The sequence below is a fragment of the Misgurnus anguillicaudatus genome, chromosome 4 (genome assembly GCF_027580225.2).
Source record: "Misgurnus anguillicaudatus chromosome 4, ASM2758022v2, whole genome shotgun sequence".
In the NCBI taxonomy this organism is placed as follows: Eukaryota; Metazoa; Chordata; class Actinopteri; order Cypriniformes; family Cobitidae; genus Misgurnus; species Misgurnus anguillicaudatus.
This window is the reverse complement of record NC_073340.2, coordinates 5,570,458-5,592,509: the sequence shown is the minus strand read 5'-3', so window position 1 is coordinate 5,592,509 and position 22,052 is coordinate 5,570,458. Positions and strand designations below refer to the sequence as shown.

The window sequence follows — 22,052 nt, the reverse complement described above, 5'->3', positions numbered from 1 at the left end:
TAAACAAATAAAGAAATAAACTAAACAACCTAATCAAGTATCCAAACTAAAACAAAGGCCAAACAATTTAAAATAAATGGCAGGACATCCCAGTACATTTTAGACACGTTAAGCATCGTCAGACATAGGTGTTACAGAAAGTTAATTTCATTTGAAAACAAGTTTAATCATCGGACGGAGATCCAGGAGCTCTCAAAGCAAATGCAGTCAAACCACCAATTGAGCTCCCGCAGCTGAACGCTGCCAGCATCATGACCACGCTCGTCTAATCATCCAATAGCACCAATTTCGTACATCATGACAGGCCAACAAATCTGGACACAGACAGAATAAAACAAAAGAGAGTTGGAAACTGATAAAAATATATGAAGTTAATTGTTTAACACTTTTGGGTCCTTCTGATGCTTGAAGAGGTGGTCACCAACCTAAAATATCACTTTTAAAGTCACAGTGAAACAGAAATAGCAATTGTCATGATTTATATTCGAGTGAAACAGCTTCTGAAATGACAAAAAATGTATGGCGAGACTCGAATTCGCCTTTGATTGGAGAATTGATTGGCTCATTGGAAGTTGGGTCATGTTGCCATTTGCTAATCGCTAAGATCTTTTCCCGGGCCTCGCTCTCACGCCATTTCTCATGAACAGAATTAAAAAGAGATCATTTTGAGGAGGGGAAGAGATAAGTGTTTTTGATTAAAGATTATGAGAGCGAATAAAAAAGGAGTAACTAAACCCCTGGTCAGAGCCTGACTCCACCCACTGGCAATATTTGAAAAATGCAAGAAAAGTGGGCAGGTCCAAACGGAGATAGAGGGGACGAACTAAGCTCATACCAAGTGTGTGGTGAGATCGTAACAAGGGATGGTGAGCTTGAACCTGCTTATGTCACGAGTTAATTTTTGGACCTAACATCCAATAGGAAAATTCACCCGCAGTAGCCACCGTTCAACCTGAAGAGGGCAGCAATCAGATGTTTTTACACCATATATTGCAGTATTGAAACACTTTATATCCAAATGTCAAAAAACTTATTAAAATCAATGAACAGCACTAATAAAGCCCTAGCCTGACGTTGTCATACTCAATTCTATTCAGAATTTGAGTCTGATACCGTTCCATTGGGCTATGATTATGAGGCGTGTCTCAACCGAAAAATGCCTCTGCACTCAACTGGATAGACCTATGACCAATCAGAGCAACGGAGTGTGTGACGTATGTTGAAATTACGTCTTTTACAGCCTGACCGAACTGCTAGTTATTTCGCTACAATGACACTAACATTGTAATTATACTAAGTCTGAGTTAGCGAACGTACATCGACACCTACTATGTTTACAACATTTATTTAAATATTTACTAAGTCATACAATCAGAATATCTCTTACCTTTTGTACATTAGTTGAACTTCATCCACGACAATACCCATTACGTTTGCTTTAAAAATATCGGAGCCTAGCATGTCCCTCCACTTATTCATCAGCCACAATTCTGGGCTTCCGAAAAGAAGCTGGCAACGACCGCTAATTATATCCATCTTGTTGTGCACGCCGAGTTGCATCGCCGTGATACCCATTTCAGTTGCTTCTTTAAATTTGTCCTCCATAAGTGCGACCAACTTTTGCCAAATCCAGTAGAAAGGACGGCAAAAACATCTTACCGATCAACAAATGCCTTGATCGCGTTTCTCTATTCCTCTTTTAAAATCAATGCTCTGTCGATATCTTTTAGAACAGACTCAGTGTCAGAATCCACACAGCTAAATTCTAAAGCGACAGCCATTTCGTTGTAAATAGATTCAACACATGCGCTCTTTGGTGACGTGGTTGATTACGTTACTGTTGATCATCTGTCCATCATCGTATAAAGCCCGCCCTCACAATTTGATTCGTCGACCAGCTTTGGGTCTCGCATAGTAGCTCCTCAACGGAGAAACCCCAGACCGATCTTCCCGTTTTTTTAAATGTTGTGGGCAGGGCTAAGATCGGCTGGCACCCAGGCTAATAAAGCCCCATTCTTACACATCATTAACTAAAAAAATTTAGGGTTTAGTTACTCTTTAAAATCTGCATTTGGGCTCTGAAGAACACAGAAAGACACTGGGGAATCAAATGACATAAGGGTGAGTAAATAACAATAAAGGTTTAGTTTTGGAGTAAAATATCCCTTTTAACTGCATTCAGTTGCATTTTTCCAAGCACAAAATTGGGAATTCTAGTTTCCTAGATGAAACATACTGTAACATGAGACATCCTACACATGTTCAATGTTAAAATTTGTTAATAATCATTTTTGTATTAAATTATATAGAAATAACCCAACTCTGGACCCAAAGCACCACTGCCCTGCAGTGTTTAAATGTAACCCTAAAACAAACCTACATGTGATTTTCCAATAATCCTGAAGACCATGGTTAGCTCATTCAGATGGGTTTGATTAGATCTGAAATACAGCAAACTCTGCATAGCAGTATACCTACAGTAAACTTTTAAAGTTTGTGTCTGTGGGTGTTAAAAGAAAATCGATGGTTCAGCTTGTTCTTCAGCTGTATATGTAGTGCCTATGTGTGTCTGTGCTCTCATTATTGTAGTGCTACAATAATCCAGCTGAATCATTTATTGTGAAAAATCCAAGTTTTTCTCTGACACTCTTTACTTTTCTCACTAAATATCTAATGATGAGGAAAGAGAAAATATCATTTTAGTTTTTATTGTTTTGTTTTTTTGTAATAGGCCGCTTGTGTATGTTTTATTTTCTTGGCATTCTGGTTCGTAATATGTGCACTAGGAAGAAGAGCATGTGTGCTATTTCTACTCCTGTTGTGTTTGTAAACTGGTGTTACGTTGGTGATGCACATCTTCTCTTTTCATCCCCGAGGCACCCTGCTTGTTGCAGTGAGATAATATTTGGGTAAAGATGGAGGAGAAGCTGGTCAGACTGAGCATTTGCCAAGAAACGCTGCAGGTCTGAATGGATTGAAATGATCGTTCATTCTCTCTGGCTCAGTTTCCTGTTTTACGGATGTTTTCTAACCCTGCTCGGGGGCCGAATACGAGCAGCTCGTGCTGAGCCGATCCTAGCTTGGCTATATTCACAGACGCACACTTGTAAACACACGTAGATTTTTCATATTGCATCAACAGCAGGCCATCAATAGACTCAGTGTGAAGCTCTTTGTAAACAGATATATCATTGTGATTGCAGTAAGGTAAGATAAAGCAGTGCTTCACAAGAAAATATAGTGTTATATATAGTATAGTATACAGTAATATATCAAATTAGGTAGTTGCTCTAGTTAAGGTATAAATACTATTGCTGGGTTGTTTTACCTGCAAGTGGGAGGAAGCTTAAAGGAACAGTATGTAAGAAATTTATATCAATGAATCATAAAATGATCCTGATATGTCACTAGACATTAAGACATAATTTTCATTTGAAATACTTATATCACTGACAACAGTGGTCCGGCCAGGATATTGTCATTTAACAAATGGAGTTGTAGCCCTCAACTGATGTTTATGTTGTCATGTTGTGTATTGGCCACCAGTTGTGTGATTGCAGTACCAGTTTTAGCCACAAGTTTTGTGATTGCAAAAAAAAGTTTTGGCCACAATCCTACATACTGTTACTTTAAGATAGAAGTATAGTCCTGTTTTTACGCATATACAAAGGTCAACGTATACATTTTGTCATCAGTATAGTACATCATTTGATTTGCGATGTACGTATTTTTGTAACCGCGCATACTTTGAACGCGTAGGTCAAGCATGCACGTACATGAGAATGTAGTATGTAGCCCAGAAGACGCATTGCATTTTGGTGCAATGCACATGCGGCGAATATCACGTACACAGAGTCAAATATACTATGCTTTGCCAGGCCGTGTGTTCGACCATGCTCGTACTTTCGAGTACACCTAATAAATAGACTATACTCAGGGCTAAATGCGAAGGGGCTTGCCTAGTGGGCTGTAACTAAATACCTTTAACTTTAAAACTTCACTGTAGTTTGGGCTGGAGATTACTCCTTCAGGGCAGTCCGGATGTAACCATAGCAAAAGTCATGCGTTTTTAATAGAAAATGCACTAATATAAACATAGCCTCAAACGGGCTCCTAAGGCTTGGGATGGGTGGGCTTCCATTTGGATAATATGTCTGAAGCAGGTGTGCCTCATACATCCTGAAAAGTGAAGCTGCTGGCTGTTTGACCTCCCCCTGGTGGCTGGCTGCAGTACAAGTCATAAACGTCGCTGTCCAAATTTACACTTCCAATAAAATGTTCCGAAAGATGGTTTTGGTCCTTTTAAGTAGTTGTTGATTAAAGTAGATAAGTTTTATTTTAGCTAGTAATTTGATGCTATAAAAACGGGGTGTGTCGTTATGATGACATTTGTGATTGACAGCTTCTCTGAGCAGATTGTCGGAGCTTTAAGGGGAAAATTGAAGATATAACTAACTATCAATTTTCTATTTCTGTTATTTCACACCGACAAAATGAGCTGTATTTAACAAACCTTATTTTAGCAAGCCGGTCAAATGAGACGTTTAAGGGGCGTGGTTGAATTGGGCGCGCGAGCGTTTGGGCAGAAGTTTGATATCGCAGCTCCGCCTCCAGCTCCACGGACGATTCCTTCTGCGCATGCCCAGGCTCCAAACTCACATTTTTGTGTAACATGTCAGCGCTCACCGTCATTTTACATTCAATTCATTACAATGGAAGGAAGCAACATCGCTTTGTCCATCTTTTTTTGGTCAGACGTACCAGGGCACACCGGCAAAACTTCAAGCACTTCATTCAAGTGCATTGCCGCTAATATGAAAGTTAAAGGCTTATGGCTGCACAAACATTTATAAGCTATTTAACTGGCTAATATTTCTTTATTATTTAATCATATATTTAAAAAAAAGATTTTCAAATATTTTTGTAATGTAATAAATGAATATGTTGCCACAATTATATTTTCTGCTAATTATGGCTAATTAGAAAAATTCAGACATGCCATCAGATCAAAAGTTTTACTTTTAAAGTAAAGTCTCAGTCAAGTTCATGCCAGTGTAAGCAAACTCGGATGAAACTTTTTGTACCCGTTGCAAGAACACAACAAGCCACCTTTTCAGGCATAGTCCGGTGCGGTTCATTGATAAAGACTCAATTTTGGAAACTGCTTTTATGTCACTCCAAAAAATGAAATTCTGGTCCACACTAAAAGCACACATAGACACAACCAGACATTAAAGCTTCAAAGCCACACAAGCTCCATGTCCTTTTAAATCACGGTCGACTGCCTGCCTCTCCGATGACTACAGTTCTCAGTGTGCGTTTTACATAATGACAGGGGGAGCGTTTTTCAATGCCTGATCACACATACGGCAGATAAGGTGAGACGAGGTAAAAACTGCGTGTGCGGTTTGTTTTCAGCCGTCACCTCCATCCTCCGTGCGAACAGATGTGGTGAACTGCTGCATTATGAAACGCACATGCTGGAGGCGTGATCTTATAAATACGCACGCATTCACCGTGACTGCCGACACATGATGAATATACACTCTATATAAATACACAAATGATTTTAAGTATGCCTAGGCAGGTAACAGGTTGGCAAGGGTATGGCTAGGTCCAGTTGCTGTGTGTTTCTATGGTAACGTAGAAGAATCAGGAGGTAGGATGGAAATTAGAATGTTCCAGAAGGCCAATGTGTTTTTAGACGCTTTCACACAGTCATTTCAGTAAATTACAGTAGCATACATGTAACAGAGTGACTTTACTGTTAATATAAAATGTGCTGTTCACACACTCAATAACATTACGTCTTTTTACCAGTAAGACATCATTCACACACCAGGACCAAAATACAAACTCTGTCAGAAAGCAGAAGTTTCCTCTAAATCACCACACAGTGAGGTCGGTGTTGTGTTGTAAACAATGGTGGGTTATGACTTTGGGCCCTATTTTAATGGTCTAAAAAGATAGTTTGGCAACACTTTACTTGAAGGGGTGTTTATAAGCCTGACACGACACCTTCATAATCATAACCATGTAAATAGCGAACGGCATGGCACAAACGCAAATGGCTTTTAAAGGGGTTGGGGGAGATTAGACTCTCATTGGTTTATTGCATGTTACGCATTGATTCAACAAGGTGCTGAAAGCATTCTTTAGAAATGTTGGCCCATATTGATATGATAGCATCTTGCAGTTGATGAAGATTTGTGGGATGCACATCCAGGGCACGAAGCCACATCCCAAAGATGCTCTATTGGGTTGAGATCTGGTGACTGTGGGGGTCATTTTAGTACAGTGAACTCATTGTCATGTTCAAGAAACCAATTTAAAAAGATTCGAACTTTGTGACATAGTGCATTATCCTGCTGGAAGTAACCATCAGAGGATGAGTACATGGTGGTCATAAAGAGATGGACATGGTCAGAAACAATGCTCAGGTAGGCCGTGGCATTTAAATGATGCCCAATTGGCACTAAGGGGCCTGAAGTATGGCAAGAAAACATCCCCCACACCATTACATCACCACCACCAGCCAGCACAGTGGTAACAAGGCATGATGGATCCATGTTCTCATTCTGTTTACGCTAAATTCTGACTCTATCATCTGAATGTCTCAACAGAAATCGAGACTCATCAGACCAGGCAACATTTTTCCAGTCTTCAACTGTCCAATTTTGGTGAGCTCGTGAAAATTGTATCCTCTTTTTCCTATTTGTAATGGAGATGAGTGGTACCCGGTGGGGTCATCTGCTGTTGTAGCCCATCCGCCTCAAGGTTGTGTGTGTTGTGGCTTCACAAATGCTTTGCTGCATACCTCGGTTGTAACGAGTGGTTATTTCAGTCAAAGTTGCTCTTCTATCAGCTTGAGTCAGTCGGCCCATTCTCCTCTGACCTCTAGCATCAACAAGGCATTTTCACCTACAGGTGATTGGTTGATTAGATAATTACATTTATGAGAAATTGAACAGGTGTTCCTAATAATCCTTTCATGAATTAAAAGCAATCATGCATCAGAGAGTTATAATACCATGTTAAACCGCACATGAGCTTCTCAGCGTTTTTTTACTTACCAGTCTGTCAATGCTCCTCTGTACTCCCAACAGGCACACATGATGACATTTGTAAGATAATTTATGAACTTAACAATGAAATACGTGTTGCAATAAGGTTTCATCGTCAAGGTCCGCTGTCTCAGTTTGACTGACAGCTGATAAGGTCGTTTGGGTTTTGGTGAAAATTCCTTCTTGTCTGCGGCCGTATATACTGTACGTGATGTGGTTACTAAAGTCTTCATTTCAATGATTAGATCTGAAAAGGCCAGAAATACTTAACTGGTGTACAATATTCAAAGTGGCAAATTTATTGCAGTAATATTAGGTTAATATCAGCCTGGGCTCACTCAGAAATCCCTGTAAACGTTTCATTTATAGTAAGTCTCATTTGGTTCTGCACTTTTTCATTGTGATATTGGTAATGTAGCTGGCGTGGGTGTCTTGTGCATCTAGATGGAGGAGACTTGCACCTTGAATGTACCTAATTGTATCCTTCCTAATCAGTCGAGGCAGTGTAGTTTTTCACATCCTCTCATCCCATCATCCAGCAGCTGTCTGCCAGCATGTGAGACTGTGGAATAAGATGGCAAAATGCCCAAGAATGCTGGAAATAAGAGATTTGGGGCTTCCAGTCCAAAATATTTAAATCTACATTTGCATTTCCAAGCCACTCTTACGCAAGCCACTTTTAAGTTTTTGGAAGAAGGCTTTGGCTCATAAAATAATCTGATTAATAGTGAAATAAATAAATATGAATCTCTATAATCAATTCTTTAAAATGAAGTGAACTGGAGATTATTTTTTGATCTTTTCAAAGTTCCTATAATTTAAAAACTCTAAAAAGCAAATACATTCATAATTAAAGTAATCTTAATGACTATGTCTTCTGAAGTAAAATAAGATGTTACAAACGATTAATACTGTGAGCTTATTTAGCAATCACTATGTCACATCTCCATGGAAATGTATGAGACCTACCAATATACTTTACATATGATATATATTGTAACCAAACCAAAGGTGCTTAATTTTAGTCACAGAGAAGGCGGCCAGTAGATGGCGATATGTCCTCTACATTTTATTTGAGTAATAAGAAGAGTTGCTCCCCTAAAGTGATAGACTCAAACCGTATTGTTTTATCTGTGAGTACATGTCAACCAAACATGAACCTTACTCGTGCTTGACATTTTAGACACTACTGTTTCTGAGACTGTACATGAAGTGCATGAAAATTCAGTGAGCCCTAGGGCAATTCATGAATAGCTGTCTGTGCCTCATTGTTTCATGCTATATATATATATATATACATACATACATACTGTACTGTGCAAAAGTCTTAGGCCACTATGCTACCTTAAGATTTGTTGTTTTTGCAATTGTATAGTGATCATATAAAATTATTTCTCTTTATTAGAATACAACCAGAAAATACAGGAAATGTGTATGTAGTATTAAAAACAGTATAAAAGTATATGATGATGTGTCAAGCGTTTAGGGTAAACTCCTCTTACACTTGAGCAATAGCAGGAAACTGCAGGATCTCTTAAACCTAAATGAAATTAAATCCTAAGTATTTGAACACCCTGCTATTTTGTAAGTTCTCCCACTAAATTGTCATCGTAGGTGCATGTCCACTGTGAGACACTTAATCTAAAAAAAATCAGAAATCATAATAAGACCTGTCTATCAGCTAGAATTTTAACCCTCAAAGACCTGTTAGTCTGCCTTTAAAATGTCCACCTCCACTCCATTTATTATCCTAAATTAGATGCACCTGTTTGAGGTCGTTAGCTGCATAAAGACACCTGTCCACCCCATACAATCAGTGAGAATCCAACTACTAACATGGCCAAGACCAAAGAGCTGTCCAAAGACAATAGAGACAAAATTGTACACCTCCACAAGGCTGGAAAGGGCTACAGGTAAATTGCTAAGCAGCTTGGTGAAAAAAGGTCAGCTGTTGGAGCAATCATTAGAAAATGGAAGAAGCTAAACGTGACTGTCGATCTCCCTCGGACTGGGGCTTCATGCAAGATCTCACCTCGTGGGGTCTCAATGATCCTAAGAAAGATGAGAAATCAGCCCAGAACTACACGGGAGGAGCTGGTCAATGATCTGAAAAGAGCTGGGACCACTGTTTACAAGGTTACTGTTGGTAATACACTAAGACGTCATGGTTTGAAATCATGCATGGCACGGAAGGTTCCCCTGCTTAAATCAGCACATGTCCAGGCCCGTCCTAAGTTTGCCAATGACCATTTGGATGATCCAGAGGAGTCATGAGAGAAAGTCATGTGGTCAGATGAGACCAAAATATAACTTTTTGGTCATAATTCCACTAAACGTGTTTGGAGGTAGAAGAATGATGAGTGCCATCCCAAGAACACCATCACTACTGTGAAGCATGTGGGTGGTAGCATCATGCTTTGGGGGTGTTTTTCTGCACATGGGACAGGGCGACTGCACTGTATTAAGGAGAGGATGACAGGGGCCATGTATTGTGAGATTTTGGGGAACAACCTCCTTCACTCAGTTAGAGCATTGAAGATGGGTCGAGGCTGGGTCATCCAACATGACAATGACCCGAAGCACACAGCCAGGATAACCAAGGAGTGGCTCTGTAAGAAGCATATCAAGATTCTGGTGTGGCCTAGCCAGTCTCCAGACCTAAACCCAATAGAGAATCTTTCTAAAGAAGATCTGTGTGGAGGAGTGGGACAAAATCCCTCCTGCAGTGTGTGAAACCTGGTGAAAAACTACAGGAAATGTTTGACCTCAAACAAAGGCTACTGTACCAAATATTAACATTGATTTTCTCAGGTGTTTAAATACTTATTTGCAGCTGTATCATACAAAAAATAGTTAAAAAATCATATATTGTGATTTCTGGAAAAGCTGAATTTGGTCACAACCCTGCTTATACAAATGATATACAGTGCACACATACCCGCATATCTTTCATCTGTCACTCTCCTCTCTTTCATTTTTTTTATTATAGCACTGTCTGTGCGTCTTCATTTTTCTCCCTCACAGTTGACAGCGTCAAAAAATATGTAGGCCACAGACAAGCTGGTCAAGGATAAATGCAAAAAAAGCCCTTACAGCAGCGTTGAGGTGATGTGTGCTCTTCTATACGAAGTACATACGAAGTATAGAAGTCCCTGAAACCACGATGTTAATACCTGCAATTGCTCTTGGCCTGCAAGGTTACTCAATGCTTTGTCAATTCATCTAAAATGTTATTTTGAGCACATTATGTTTTGCTTGCGTGGGTGGTATGGCCTTGTAGGTATGTCTCCTTAAACCCATTACACTCTTAGAAAGGATGTGTTAATTTTTTACACATCATTGTGCGGTAAGCTTTTAACACATTACGTGTAATTTTAACACATTATGTGTCATTTTGTGTTGATTTTGTGTTCAAGTATAACACATGTTGTGTTAAAAGTAACACAAAATGTGTTGTTTCAATAATAACACAGAGATGGGTGGATTCCAGGACGACGCAGTTAGTGTGTTGTCCCAGAATCAACACTAATGTGTTGTTTTTAACACATTCGTTCTAAGAGTGTACATGAATCATCTGCATTGTGTAAGAAACACAACTTAAAGTCTTCCCTTTTGTTGTAGCTCTGAAATCGTATTTTTGCTTGTTCATGATTGAAACATGAAGAAGCGCTGTATCAGGTTTGACACAGTTTTTAGATTCAAGATGTTTGGACTTTAACCGTTGCAAGTTTTCGTCACAGTATACAGTTCGAACATGCTTTTGAGTTCAGCAGAAGAAAAGCGAGATGAGGATGAGTAAACAATGAAAGAATGTTATATTTTGGGTAAATCCAACCTTAAAGGGACACTCCACTTTTTTGAAAATATTCTCATTTTCCAGCTCCTCTAGAGTTAAACATTTGATTCCCACAGTTTTGGAATCCATTCAGCTGATCTCCAGGTCCGGCGCCAGCACTTTTAGCATAGCTTAGCATAATCCATTGAATTTGATTAGACCATTAGCATCCGGCTAAAACATCACCAAAGAGTTTTGATATTTTTTCTATTTAAAACTTGACTCTTCTGTAGTTACATTGTGTACTAAGACCGACAGAAAATTAAAAGTTGAGATTTTCCAGGCAGATATGGTTAGGAACTATACTCTCATTCTGGCGTAATAATCAAGGACTTTGCTGCCGTAACATGGCTGCAGGAGGCGCAATGATATTGCACAGCGTCTGAAAATAGTCCTTTTAGTAACTTTCAATAGCAGGGGACTATTTATGGACACTATGTAATATCATTGCACCTCCTGCAGCCATAAAATGCCGTTAAAATCTTCACACACCTCCTATAAATAAACACCTCCTGTATAGCTCATTGGTGGAGCATTACGTTAAAGGCAAATATGTAAGATTTTCATCACTAGGGGTCACTATTTCACAATAACACAATACCAAAGGCGAAGCTTAATGGCGTTATGAAGGAAAAGTGGAAAGATGGGAGAAGATGTTTTCACCATCAAGAGACTTTGCTTATTCGCTAATCATGTTCATGAATGAGGTAATGAATGTGTGTGTGTTTGATCACATTATTTGATGCCATCGTAATGAATTAGCTCCAAGGCACCACAGATGCATATTTGATGCTGTATAACCAAGGGACGAGACATTATTTAAAGGTGCAGTGTGTAATTTTTAGAAGGATCTCTTGACAGAAATACAACATAATATACAAAACTGAATTATCAGTGGTGTATAAAGACCTTTTTATAACGAACCGTTATGTGTTTATTACCTTAGAAATGAGATGTTTTTATCTACATGCACAGAGGGTCCCCTTACATGAAAGTCGCCATTTTGTGCCGCCATGTTTCTACAGAAGCCCTTGACCTACAAACTTTTTTTACTAAGTTGTCTCCAACGATGACATGTTTGTCCGGTGTTGGCTAACGTAGCTTCTCTGTGTGTTTCAAAAGCGAGGGGTGAGCAGTGGACTAATCCTTTGGTTGCAATGCGCAACTTCACCACTAGATGCTGCTAAAATTTACACACTGCACCTTTAAAATAACATTTCTAAACCTTGGGGACTCCATGAAATAAGTATAAGTATTACACTGTTCAAGTGTTTTTTCAATACAATAATTGTACATATTGTGGCTTTAACAGCGCAAAACGTCATTGGGGAAGCCAGGAAACACACATACAATGTATACCTTTTAATGGACTCTGAGTCGCTTTGGAATAAAGGGTGTGCCAAATACATAAATGCAAAGGTAAATGGCATCATTTTTGATTTCATATTGGTCTTAAGGCTTACACTTTCTGTATGAAATTACTTTAAATTGACCATATGTGTAATCACTACATCTCATGCTATGGGTCCATCACCCTGTTTTGGAAATGCCAAATTTTGAATAAAAATCCCTTAATTGGCTAAAAGGGTTTTTACGCTCGCTTGGTGGATTTTGACTTATAGGAAAAAGACTAAATGCGGATATTGGGAAATGAAAATGCATTTGCAATATAAATTAGGACGTAGTAAACATTAAACCCACAGGACTGTTCGTCTGTTTCAGCTCATGCTGTCTTTTCAGTTCCTTCAAAACATCATGCCTTGTTTTGTTTACTCTTGGTTACTAGATTACCAATACCACCATCATTCCCTCGAACAACTTCATTTCCATTTGTTTGTTTGTCTTTATTTGTGAATTTTGTTAAGATTTGCTTTCCGTATGACAATTGAAAGTGTAGTATGCATAAAAAATGACTTACATGACTTATGACTGATCGCCTCAGACAAGTTTCTGCATCTTGTTGACAAGCCCTGCCAAGCATATGCAAATAAGTGATATGAAATTTTGCCAGTCGACCGAATTTGCATAATGTCAAGAAACTCTCAAACGAGCAGCAATCAACAGAAAAGCTGGACACCCATGGAGAAGGTCTTCTCTGCCACGCTGTTGTGACCTTTAAATAATAATGCATTTGCTTTGAAAAAACACAGTTTTTGGTTTGTGACACACTATTATGTGTTGTTAAAATGAAACTTGGGAAATGTGGCATCACTGGCTGCTTCATTATGTTGTTTTGTCCTAACTCAATATCTTGAGGCACTGTTAGTGTCGCAGTGGTATACAGAGATTTTGTGGTTGGGTTGGATTAGAGGATGAATCCCTGTGTGTGGTACTGGGTGAGAGATCCAATATAATTATAATGATTTTATTGCAGGAGTGGCACTTAGGTGCTTTAATTGTGTATCTTATTTAAACTTCAATAGCAGAAAATTAGAGTTTGTCAATAGAGAGTTTGTAAGTTAGTCAGATCCATTTTTGTGAATCATAGTTTAAGCATTTAAACATGTTGTTTCCAAACTGATATGATTCAAACTATTATTATTTATTTCAACTTGTGTTTAGCCAAAAAACTTATGACAAAAAACATTATTGCTTATGATGATCACTTGCATGATAATATGCAAAGGAAAATTATATCATTTAAACATGCCTTTATTCATTTGAAGTTGGTTTGATCTTTATTTTCAACATTTACCATTTTTCTTACTAAAAGAATAACCAAAGGGTTATCTTGGCATTGTAAGCATGTGATAAAAATGCTTTAATAAAATGATTAATAAAATAATTGACAGTTATCTTGTCAATTAAGAGAAAACATTTCCTGCCAATGACACTTCCCTGATGAGTTTTTATGCTAATCTTTAATTCTGCTTTTATACACTAGGAGGCACTCTTACCCAACTTATTAAAAACTGAAGCAAAAAAACTAATTAAAAAAACATTGAAAACTTCTGAATCTGATCTCTAAAAAATCCTTCACAAAAATGCTATTATTTCAGCTTTTTGCTCAAAATTTGGTATTTTTGAAGAAACTTACTATTTATAAATCGAAGAATAGAATAAGATTTTCCTGGAAGGCATTTTGTGAAACTTTAGTGAAAATCACAAAAAAATGCTGCGGGCAACTGGTGGGGAGAATAAGTGTAAGTTACCTGGTTGACTTAAAAATGTAAGTTAATTCACCTTTTTTGAGTTAAATAATATAATAACTTAAAATTAAGACAACCAAGTTACTTACTTTTTTAAGTTAAACAAACAAATCTTTTATTACACTGAAGTCAAAGCAAGCTAAGTTTGAGCTATGTTATTGAGGGATGGCAAAGACATCTATTTCCCAGCTATTGAAGATTATTTTAAGATTTTCCTAAGAGCGGTTCTGCTCTACAATACACAAAAAGTGTTTGTGCTACAGAAATGAATGATGCCTCAGTTTATTAAAGAGAAGCATGCTGTTATTTTCTAAGCTATTTGATTGATGCTTTTTACCTTGCAGATGATAAAACGTCAGGGAGAAAAGAATAATGTGAGTCATATCTAAGGACTAGAACATAATCTGTGTTAAAATCATGTAGTGTAAGAGTAGATATTGCATTGAGTAAAGTTCTTGACCTCTAATAGAGTATATACAGTATTTGTACTAGTCGGCTCAGAGTTCTTTGTTTTTTTCCTGACTTGTCGTCATCCACCCAGCTGGGCGGAAGCAATACATCATCCAGGAATTTCTCAAGTACTATTTTGTGAATGCTGCAGATTTGGACATGGCACTCAGCTGGAGTACTCTTTTTCAAGGATTTGTTTCGTGCTTGTGCTGGTGGGCTCATATAACACCCTAGCAACCAAATAGCAATATGCTCAGACCACTTTCATAACAGCAAATGTATATCTAATAATAATACGTTGGGATACCTTAGGGATTTTAGGAACACTACTTTATAACCTACTTGTAACTGCACATTTTTCATCAGACTCTTATGTTTAGGTTCAGTAATTTCACTTTAATGACAATGAAAAAGGTTATTAATAGGTTACTAAAATGCCTTAATTTCATAAATGTCATTTTAGTCATTAAGTCATTAGAAGCACTGCAAATAATGAAGGTCAGAATGTAAACAATAAAAACTGAACCACACATAAGGGGGCGCTGTGATCCATGTTCATCCAATTGGTCTTCTGTGCAATTAGAGGACACTTTTTGCTGAGAAAAAAAAAGGATTTTAACTGGACATTCTCACTTTTTTCATATTACTGTAATGCTGGTTGAGATTTTTTGGAGCCTAAATTATTTTCATTTTCACCTGTTTTCCATCATCAACTAATCAGTTGACACTAGCTGAACAAATCAATAATCAATAACTAGAATGTCAATTTGAAATTCCAGATGGTTCCTCATCTCAAAGATATTCAGAAAAACACCTTTTAGAGCTAAATATATGCTTCGAGCACAATGGTGGATGATGGATGTGTTCCTTATGACCTTTAAAGCCCGAGTAATCTGCATTCATTATATCCTTTCACATGTGGTTAGGACAGACTGAAACTAGATTATGAAGATCAAACATGTTAAGGGTCTTCCATCCAAGTTGACAATTACCTTGATGTTGATTTAATGGGCATGCTTCATCGTCATGTGCAATCTTTCATTATTTTTTCACTATTCATTGTCGCCCTGGATGTATTTAAATGCTTTCTTTGTTCCTACTTTTTGATAGAAACCAAAAGCGATTATTAGACAGATATGCGCTTGGGAAATATAAATAGAAGCTTTTTGACTTTTAAGTATGGATCAAAGCAAAGATAAATTCGTGCAGTGTTTGACATTATTTGCAACAATGAATTGCTGACAGAGTCCTTTAAAAGATACAAGTTCTTCTCTTTGAAAGGAGACATTTGTTGGCTTACATTTTCTTGCTGATTACTGCTAGTGTGTTGATATTGATTGTGACAGAATAAGGTCACTCTACAGTAATGAGTCGTGAGGATGACTTATTGACTGTATTGAATTGTATTAGGAGACCAAGGTCTGTACAATGTTAAACTGAGTCACAGATTGGTTAACTCTTTCCCCGCCAGGGTTTTTAAAATTAAGTTGCCAGCCAGCACCAGCATTTTTTATGATTTTCACAAACGCCTTCCAGAAAATGTTCTTCTTAAAATATATAAACATACAATATATCAGATAAAAGAACAGACCCTCTGCTTTAAAAAAAGTTTCATCCTTCCTTTATTTGTTCACTTTTATCACCTCTCAAATATGGGTAGGATTCTTCAAAAATACAAAATTTTGAGCAAAAAGCTGAGATAATTCCATTTTTTGTGAAGGAAATTTGATAGAAATCAGATTCAGAGCGAGGATTATAACATATACGGAGTTTGAACTGTTTGCCCTAACTGTTTGGACACACCAAAGCTTTTACGCCCGCAGCCGATTCCAATGGAAACATGCCGTTTTTCAAATAAGCACACAGCTAGCGGGTTTTTTCTGCGCTGAAAACCGGCGCTCTGGGTTTTTCGTGCTCAGCGCTGAGCGCCAAGAGTTCAAAAATATTTAACTTTAAGTGAAAAGCTCCGCTCATCGATGTCAGTTCTCACACCGCCGTCCAATTACAGTGGAGGAGGGGCGGGACATTACCACAGCAACCAACCGGCTCACAGCTGAAGTATTACAGCTCGGCTGAAAAACAGCTGGCATTCGGCGTCCTCAAGGCGTTTTCAGCCATGTTTAAAAGTTTTGGTGTGTCCAGCCCCTAAGAGGATACTTCCAGGTTTTATAAGCTGTGTAAGAGCACCACCTGGTGGAAAATAGCGGAAATATTGATTGTCGGAAAAACTCGTCATTGGCAGGGAAGCGTTTTCTCTTAATTGGCGGGTTAACTCCTCAATAGCTGGGAAAGAGTTAATAGTCTGTTCTTCGCTATAGATTTTCAAACTTTTTATTTTATTTTAGCTATTCACCAGATATTAAAGTTGCAATCTGTATTTTTTCATCGGTTAAAATGTTATTGAACTAGTACATAAACAATCATAAAACTCCTCACCTTACCATGATCCACAACGAAAAGCTTCTTATAATAATGATCTATACGTTAAGCTGCCAGGTCTGATTTCACAGGAAATGTCAGATGTTTTTTACGTAGGTAAAGTAACCTTCGAACAGAGATGGCCATAGAGAGGCAGCTTTAAAATCTGTGTAAAGTCAAATCGAAAATTGTTTCTAAACACATTAAAGCAACACTATGTAGTTTCCATGCAAAAATGACACAACAGCTCCCGCATGTGGTTGAAAAGCGCAACAGTGCCTGGTATCAGACACTCTTCTGCAGGCAGGGGGAGGGGCGGGGCTGTGTGCACTACCCTCCACCGCCACTTTCAGAGTGTGCTTGTAGCAGCTAGGAGGCTGCTCAGGTTGCAGCAACAGTACAATTTGTCCAGTTAAAAGTTGTTCTATAACTGAAATAAATTTAGAGACATTATTTAAAGGTAAAAAACTACATAGTGTTGCTTTAAATTTTAAAAAGTATTGCTAAAACACATTACAAAGACTGTGAACTATGTAGTACTGAATTGTGGATCAGAAATAAAAAAGTTTTTTTTTTGTGGGCCTAACATTATTGCTTGATGATGCACTGGAGCCATCGAACATGGTTCAATACTTATTAATATAATTGATATATTTTTTTATTTATACATTTTATTTTTTATTTAGCACATTTTCATGGTTCAGTACTGTTTTTATTACTTTTGTAATACATTTCAGCACTGTTTTAGTTTGAGTGTTATGTTTATTTTTTATTCAGTATAAATTTTTAAAAGATCGATCGATTAATCAGTTATCTGCAGGTACGGGCCAAGATTGTTTGTGAACTGTTTTTCCTGGTCATTGTACTGCTGTCTCTCCCCTTACTTATTTTGGTAAAAGTGTAGTAACCATGTTTTTTGGTGTATTGATTACTATCAGCAAAACCATGCTTGTCAAAACTGTGGTTATTTTGTGGTTACCATGGTTTTACTACACTAACCATGTTTTTTTGGTTTTAACGCTAGTGAAACCATGGTTAATTTAATAAGGGTCCTGCTGCTCTGTACTGCGCAATCCAGCTCATGCCGAGCAAGGAGATGCGCGTCCCCTGCCCAACATACAGTAATCATACATTAAGGGTGTCCTTAGGTGCATAAGCGTTGTCATAAGTTTTTTAAATGTGGAGTAATAAACAGTGTATTGGCGCATTTTTCGCGGGAGTAGAAGATCGGATATCCGTTTAGCCAAGATGCATTTATGTGGCAAAATATAATGGAACGGTTTTAACAAATCAGATAGCTATCCGATTAGAGAAAAAACATGAAGTGACCCGGTGTAAAAAGACCCTTAGTAATCGGTATAATCCACTATCGGTCAACCTCTTTACATGTTTTATATATACAGTATGTTTTCATTGGTAAATTTGCATATTGAAATGTTGTTTGACTTGTTCTGGTTCTCTTTTAGATAAAATAGAGAATGGTGAAGTGTACCAAAGACGCAGGGGTCCCAACACTGGACATACAGCTGTACAGACAGTGGACACTAAACCACAGGAACAGACAGGCCAGACTGCAAGCAGCTGGAGACGGATCCTTCTTTTAATACTGGCCATTACCATACACAACATTCCTGGTAAGTCTTAACCAGTTTATTTTTCTTTTCCTATATTTTTAAAGCAGTCCACATGTCCACTTTTCTTAAATGGTTATGAAGAACTTAAACATGAGATGCGTGATGCATGATGATATTGGAAAATTATGCTAGCAGCCAAAGGAAAAAGCATTTCAGTAAAAAATGTTACTGTTTTTTTTCCTCGGGGTTAGATGGCATTAGAGATTAATATTAAGTCACAGGATATAGTGCTTGATTGTTATTCATGAGATTTGCATGGCCTTATCCTATAGGAAGGCAATATCTCAGAATTATTCAAAAGGCTTTGCCGTGATGTTGAAATAGCCACAGGCTTTAATTAAATAAATGACACAAAAAATGAGTGAAGCAATAATTTTTCTTCCGGGAGAAATTTTCTAGATTTATGGAGAGGTGCACTGGGGCTCATTTGAAACCTGAAATTGTGTGACACTGATCATCTCAGCCATGCATCCACACTGTTCATGTGCAAAAAACTGTGCTGAAAACTGACACAATTAATACAAGAAATTGTGTTTTGTTTCCTGGACATGGTTTAGATTAATCTAGGACTAGACCTTGGGTATATTAGGACATTTAACAACAAAAACATTACTAGTGCATCTTGAGCCAAAACAATGTCACTGATATATGTTAAGTCAGTGTGAAATGGTTTAAAAGTAAGGCATGCATTTTAGTCTGGGCCCTGTCCAGGAAACCACCCCAATAAATGTTTCTTTCATCATGCGCCCATTGGATCCTGCTTTACCACCTTTTTATCAGCACTTGATGACATCACAGAGTGGGCAGTCCGCCCTCGAAAGTGCAATTGTTAGTAATTCCAGCACTGATCTCTTTGCTGAGCTTTCATCATTGCTGCGTGGTGAGCAACATGTGTGAGGTGAATTTAGATAGCAGGTAGATCTGAGCAGAAGCAGCCGATGGCAATCTGTGTTCGGACGCATTGGAATATCGGCATAGCGTGACCCCAGATGTTCCTCCTTGAAAGCCCTTGAAATCAGACGCACTTTTCCTGTCTGCTGATGATGGACGACCTGCAAAAAAGGCCACCAGCTGTGTTTGGGCATATATGAAGATGTTGTTCACACTTTGAATTCAATCCATCAGTGAGCATCACCATGTCCTAGTTATCTGTGAAGGACAAGGCAGCTTAACTGAGTACTCAAGTGTCTGGTGCATTACTCAGACATGTGTGCTTTTTAGTATCCACCAATTATAAACCAGACCCTCAGAAATAACAGTACAAGAGATGTCACTGAAGTGGTACTCTCTTTATAAAGTACACCTTTGTACTTAAAAGGTTTACGTCAAAGGTACATAATGGTACATCAAAGGTACATACTAAGACCTTTTTATGGGGGGCCTTTCCTTTGACAACTTGTGTACATTTATTTCTGACAGTGCATGGCAGGCCCGGCTGCAGAATGGAATGACTGAGGGGGCACATAAAATTTTAAGGGGGCTTAACCTTAAACGAAAAATATCCACACAGATTACTTGACTAGATTTTTGAGCGCAGCGTTTCCTTAAAAACATTGCACAAGTATATGCCTACTGCACAGCTAACCAAACAGACAAAACTAATCAAATTTTAACTTTAAATTTTCATTTTTAAAAATCATGACTCACCGATGACCTTACACACTGAGCTTGGTTACACCCAGCACGACACGCAGCCAATAAAAATTGTTATACTGCCAACAAAAATCCACGTTTATCCTGTCCAATCATCTTTTAGTGCAGTTATTCATCTATACTTCATTGCCAGTCAGAGGCAAATACATTTTATTTTTATTTTTTTATTTTTAGTTAACTCTCCTTGCCAGCTTTTTTTTTTAAAGTTGACAGACAGTGCCAGCATTTTTTATGATTTTCACAACATTTTAATACCTTTTAGAAAATGTTCTTGTTTAAATATATAAACATACAATATCAAATGAAAGAACAGACCCTCTGCTTTCAAACAAAAAAGTTTCTTCCTACCTTTATTTTTTCTCTTTTTATTACCTCTCAAATATGGATAGGTTGCTTTAAAAATACAAAATTTTGAGCAAAAAGCTGAAGTAATTGCATTTTTGTAAAGACGTTTGATAGAGATCAGATTCAGAGGAATGTTTAAAACATACACCGAGTTTGAACTATTTGCCCTAAGGGAATACTTCCAGGTTTAATAAGTTGAGTAAGAACGCCACCTGGTGGATAATAGCAGAAATACAGATTCCCGGAAAAATTCGTCATTTCTCAGGGAAGCGTTTTCTCTGTAGTGACGAGATAACTCGTCAAGTCTGGGGAAGGAGTTAATTTAATGTCTTTTAAACACACAACACAGTTTCAATAAGTCATTTTTTCTGTACATCCTTGTTTTTAAACCTTCCCAAGAATACCAAAAATAGAACTAAGGGGCACAAATCAGATCTTTTGCCCCCTTGTGGTGCAGAAATTTGTGGCTCTGTCATGTTTTCAAAACACGAAAGCGTTTTTTGTTGTACGTTTGAGGCTGGGCTAATGATGTTTGTCTAGCCAATGATGAAACTCAGTTATTATTTTTGCAATTCCGTTTAGTGATGCAAGTGGCACTGCATTACACGCTTCCTCTTAAATTAAATGGTGACTCATGCCCTCACGTATACTTCTTTCAACAAGAGTTTTTCCAACAGTCTCTACAACCAGGGAATAATTTTTCAGGACTAGAGATCATTAGACCAGAGTGAAGTAAGAGAAGGTTATGAGGTCAGCAACAAAACAAACCTATGTGTTGAGATTTGTGCACTTGTCTTTAAATGTAAGTCTATGCCGTTCAGGATATATATATTTGTTTTATAGGTTTGTTATTGGAAATTTCTTGAGCAAAACTATAGTTCAGATAGTGCCTGCCCTTTTGTAATTATAACTAACTGGTTTTTAAGTTTATAAGAGTGACCTTGTAGAATCAGACATCTCTTATTAGCTCAAATATTTATCATTTTATATTGTAGCCTGTATGTGACTCTGTCTCATAATCTAATTATAAGTTTAATTTTAACCATTGATTTTAATCTTTGACATGACCTTGCTCAGTCAATATTATAGATATCAAGGTTATATTTTCCCAGATTGTTTTTACAATTTATGTAGAAATCAGGAAACCATTCAAAAATGACTTTGGGTGGGTTTTCACAGGCAGGGTCACATATAGGACTTTTGCTATATTAAATGCTGTGATACAGTGAGGAAAATAAGTATTTTAACACCCTGCTATTTTGCAAGTTCACTTAGAAATCATGGAGGGCTCTGAAATTGTCATCGTAGGTGCATGTTCACTGTGAGAGACATAATCAAAAAAAAAAAATCCAAAAATCACAATATATGATTTTTTAAAAACGATTTATTTGTATGATACAGCTGCAAATAAGTATTTGAACACCTGTCTATCAACTAGAATTCTGACCCTCAAAGACCTGTTAGTCTATCTTTAAAATGTCCACCTCCACTCCATTTATTATCC

General features: G+C 37.6%; 1 protein-coding gene and 1 long non-coding RNA gene across 2 annotated transcripts in view; one reads left to right on the top strand and one right to left on the bottom strand.

Annotated features, from left to right (window-relative positions):
* Positions 1–22,052, bottom strand: part of LOC141363678 (uncharacterized) — a 416,667-nt gene that overhangs the window by 245,080 nt on the left and 149,535 nt on the right. The window lies entirely within an intron of this gene.
* Positions 1–22,052, top strand: part of LOC129420278 (zinc transporter ZIP11) — a 199,763-nt gene that overhangs the window by 126,501 nt on the left and 51,210 nt on the right. Inside the window, exon 6 of the mRNA XM_073866580.1 lies at positions 18,383–18,550. Coding sequence (XP_073722681.1) covers positions 18,383–18,550 — 168 coding nt within the window. The remainder of the gene's footprint in view (positions 1–18,382; positions 18,551–22,052) is intronic.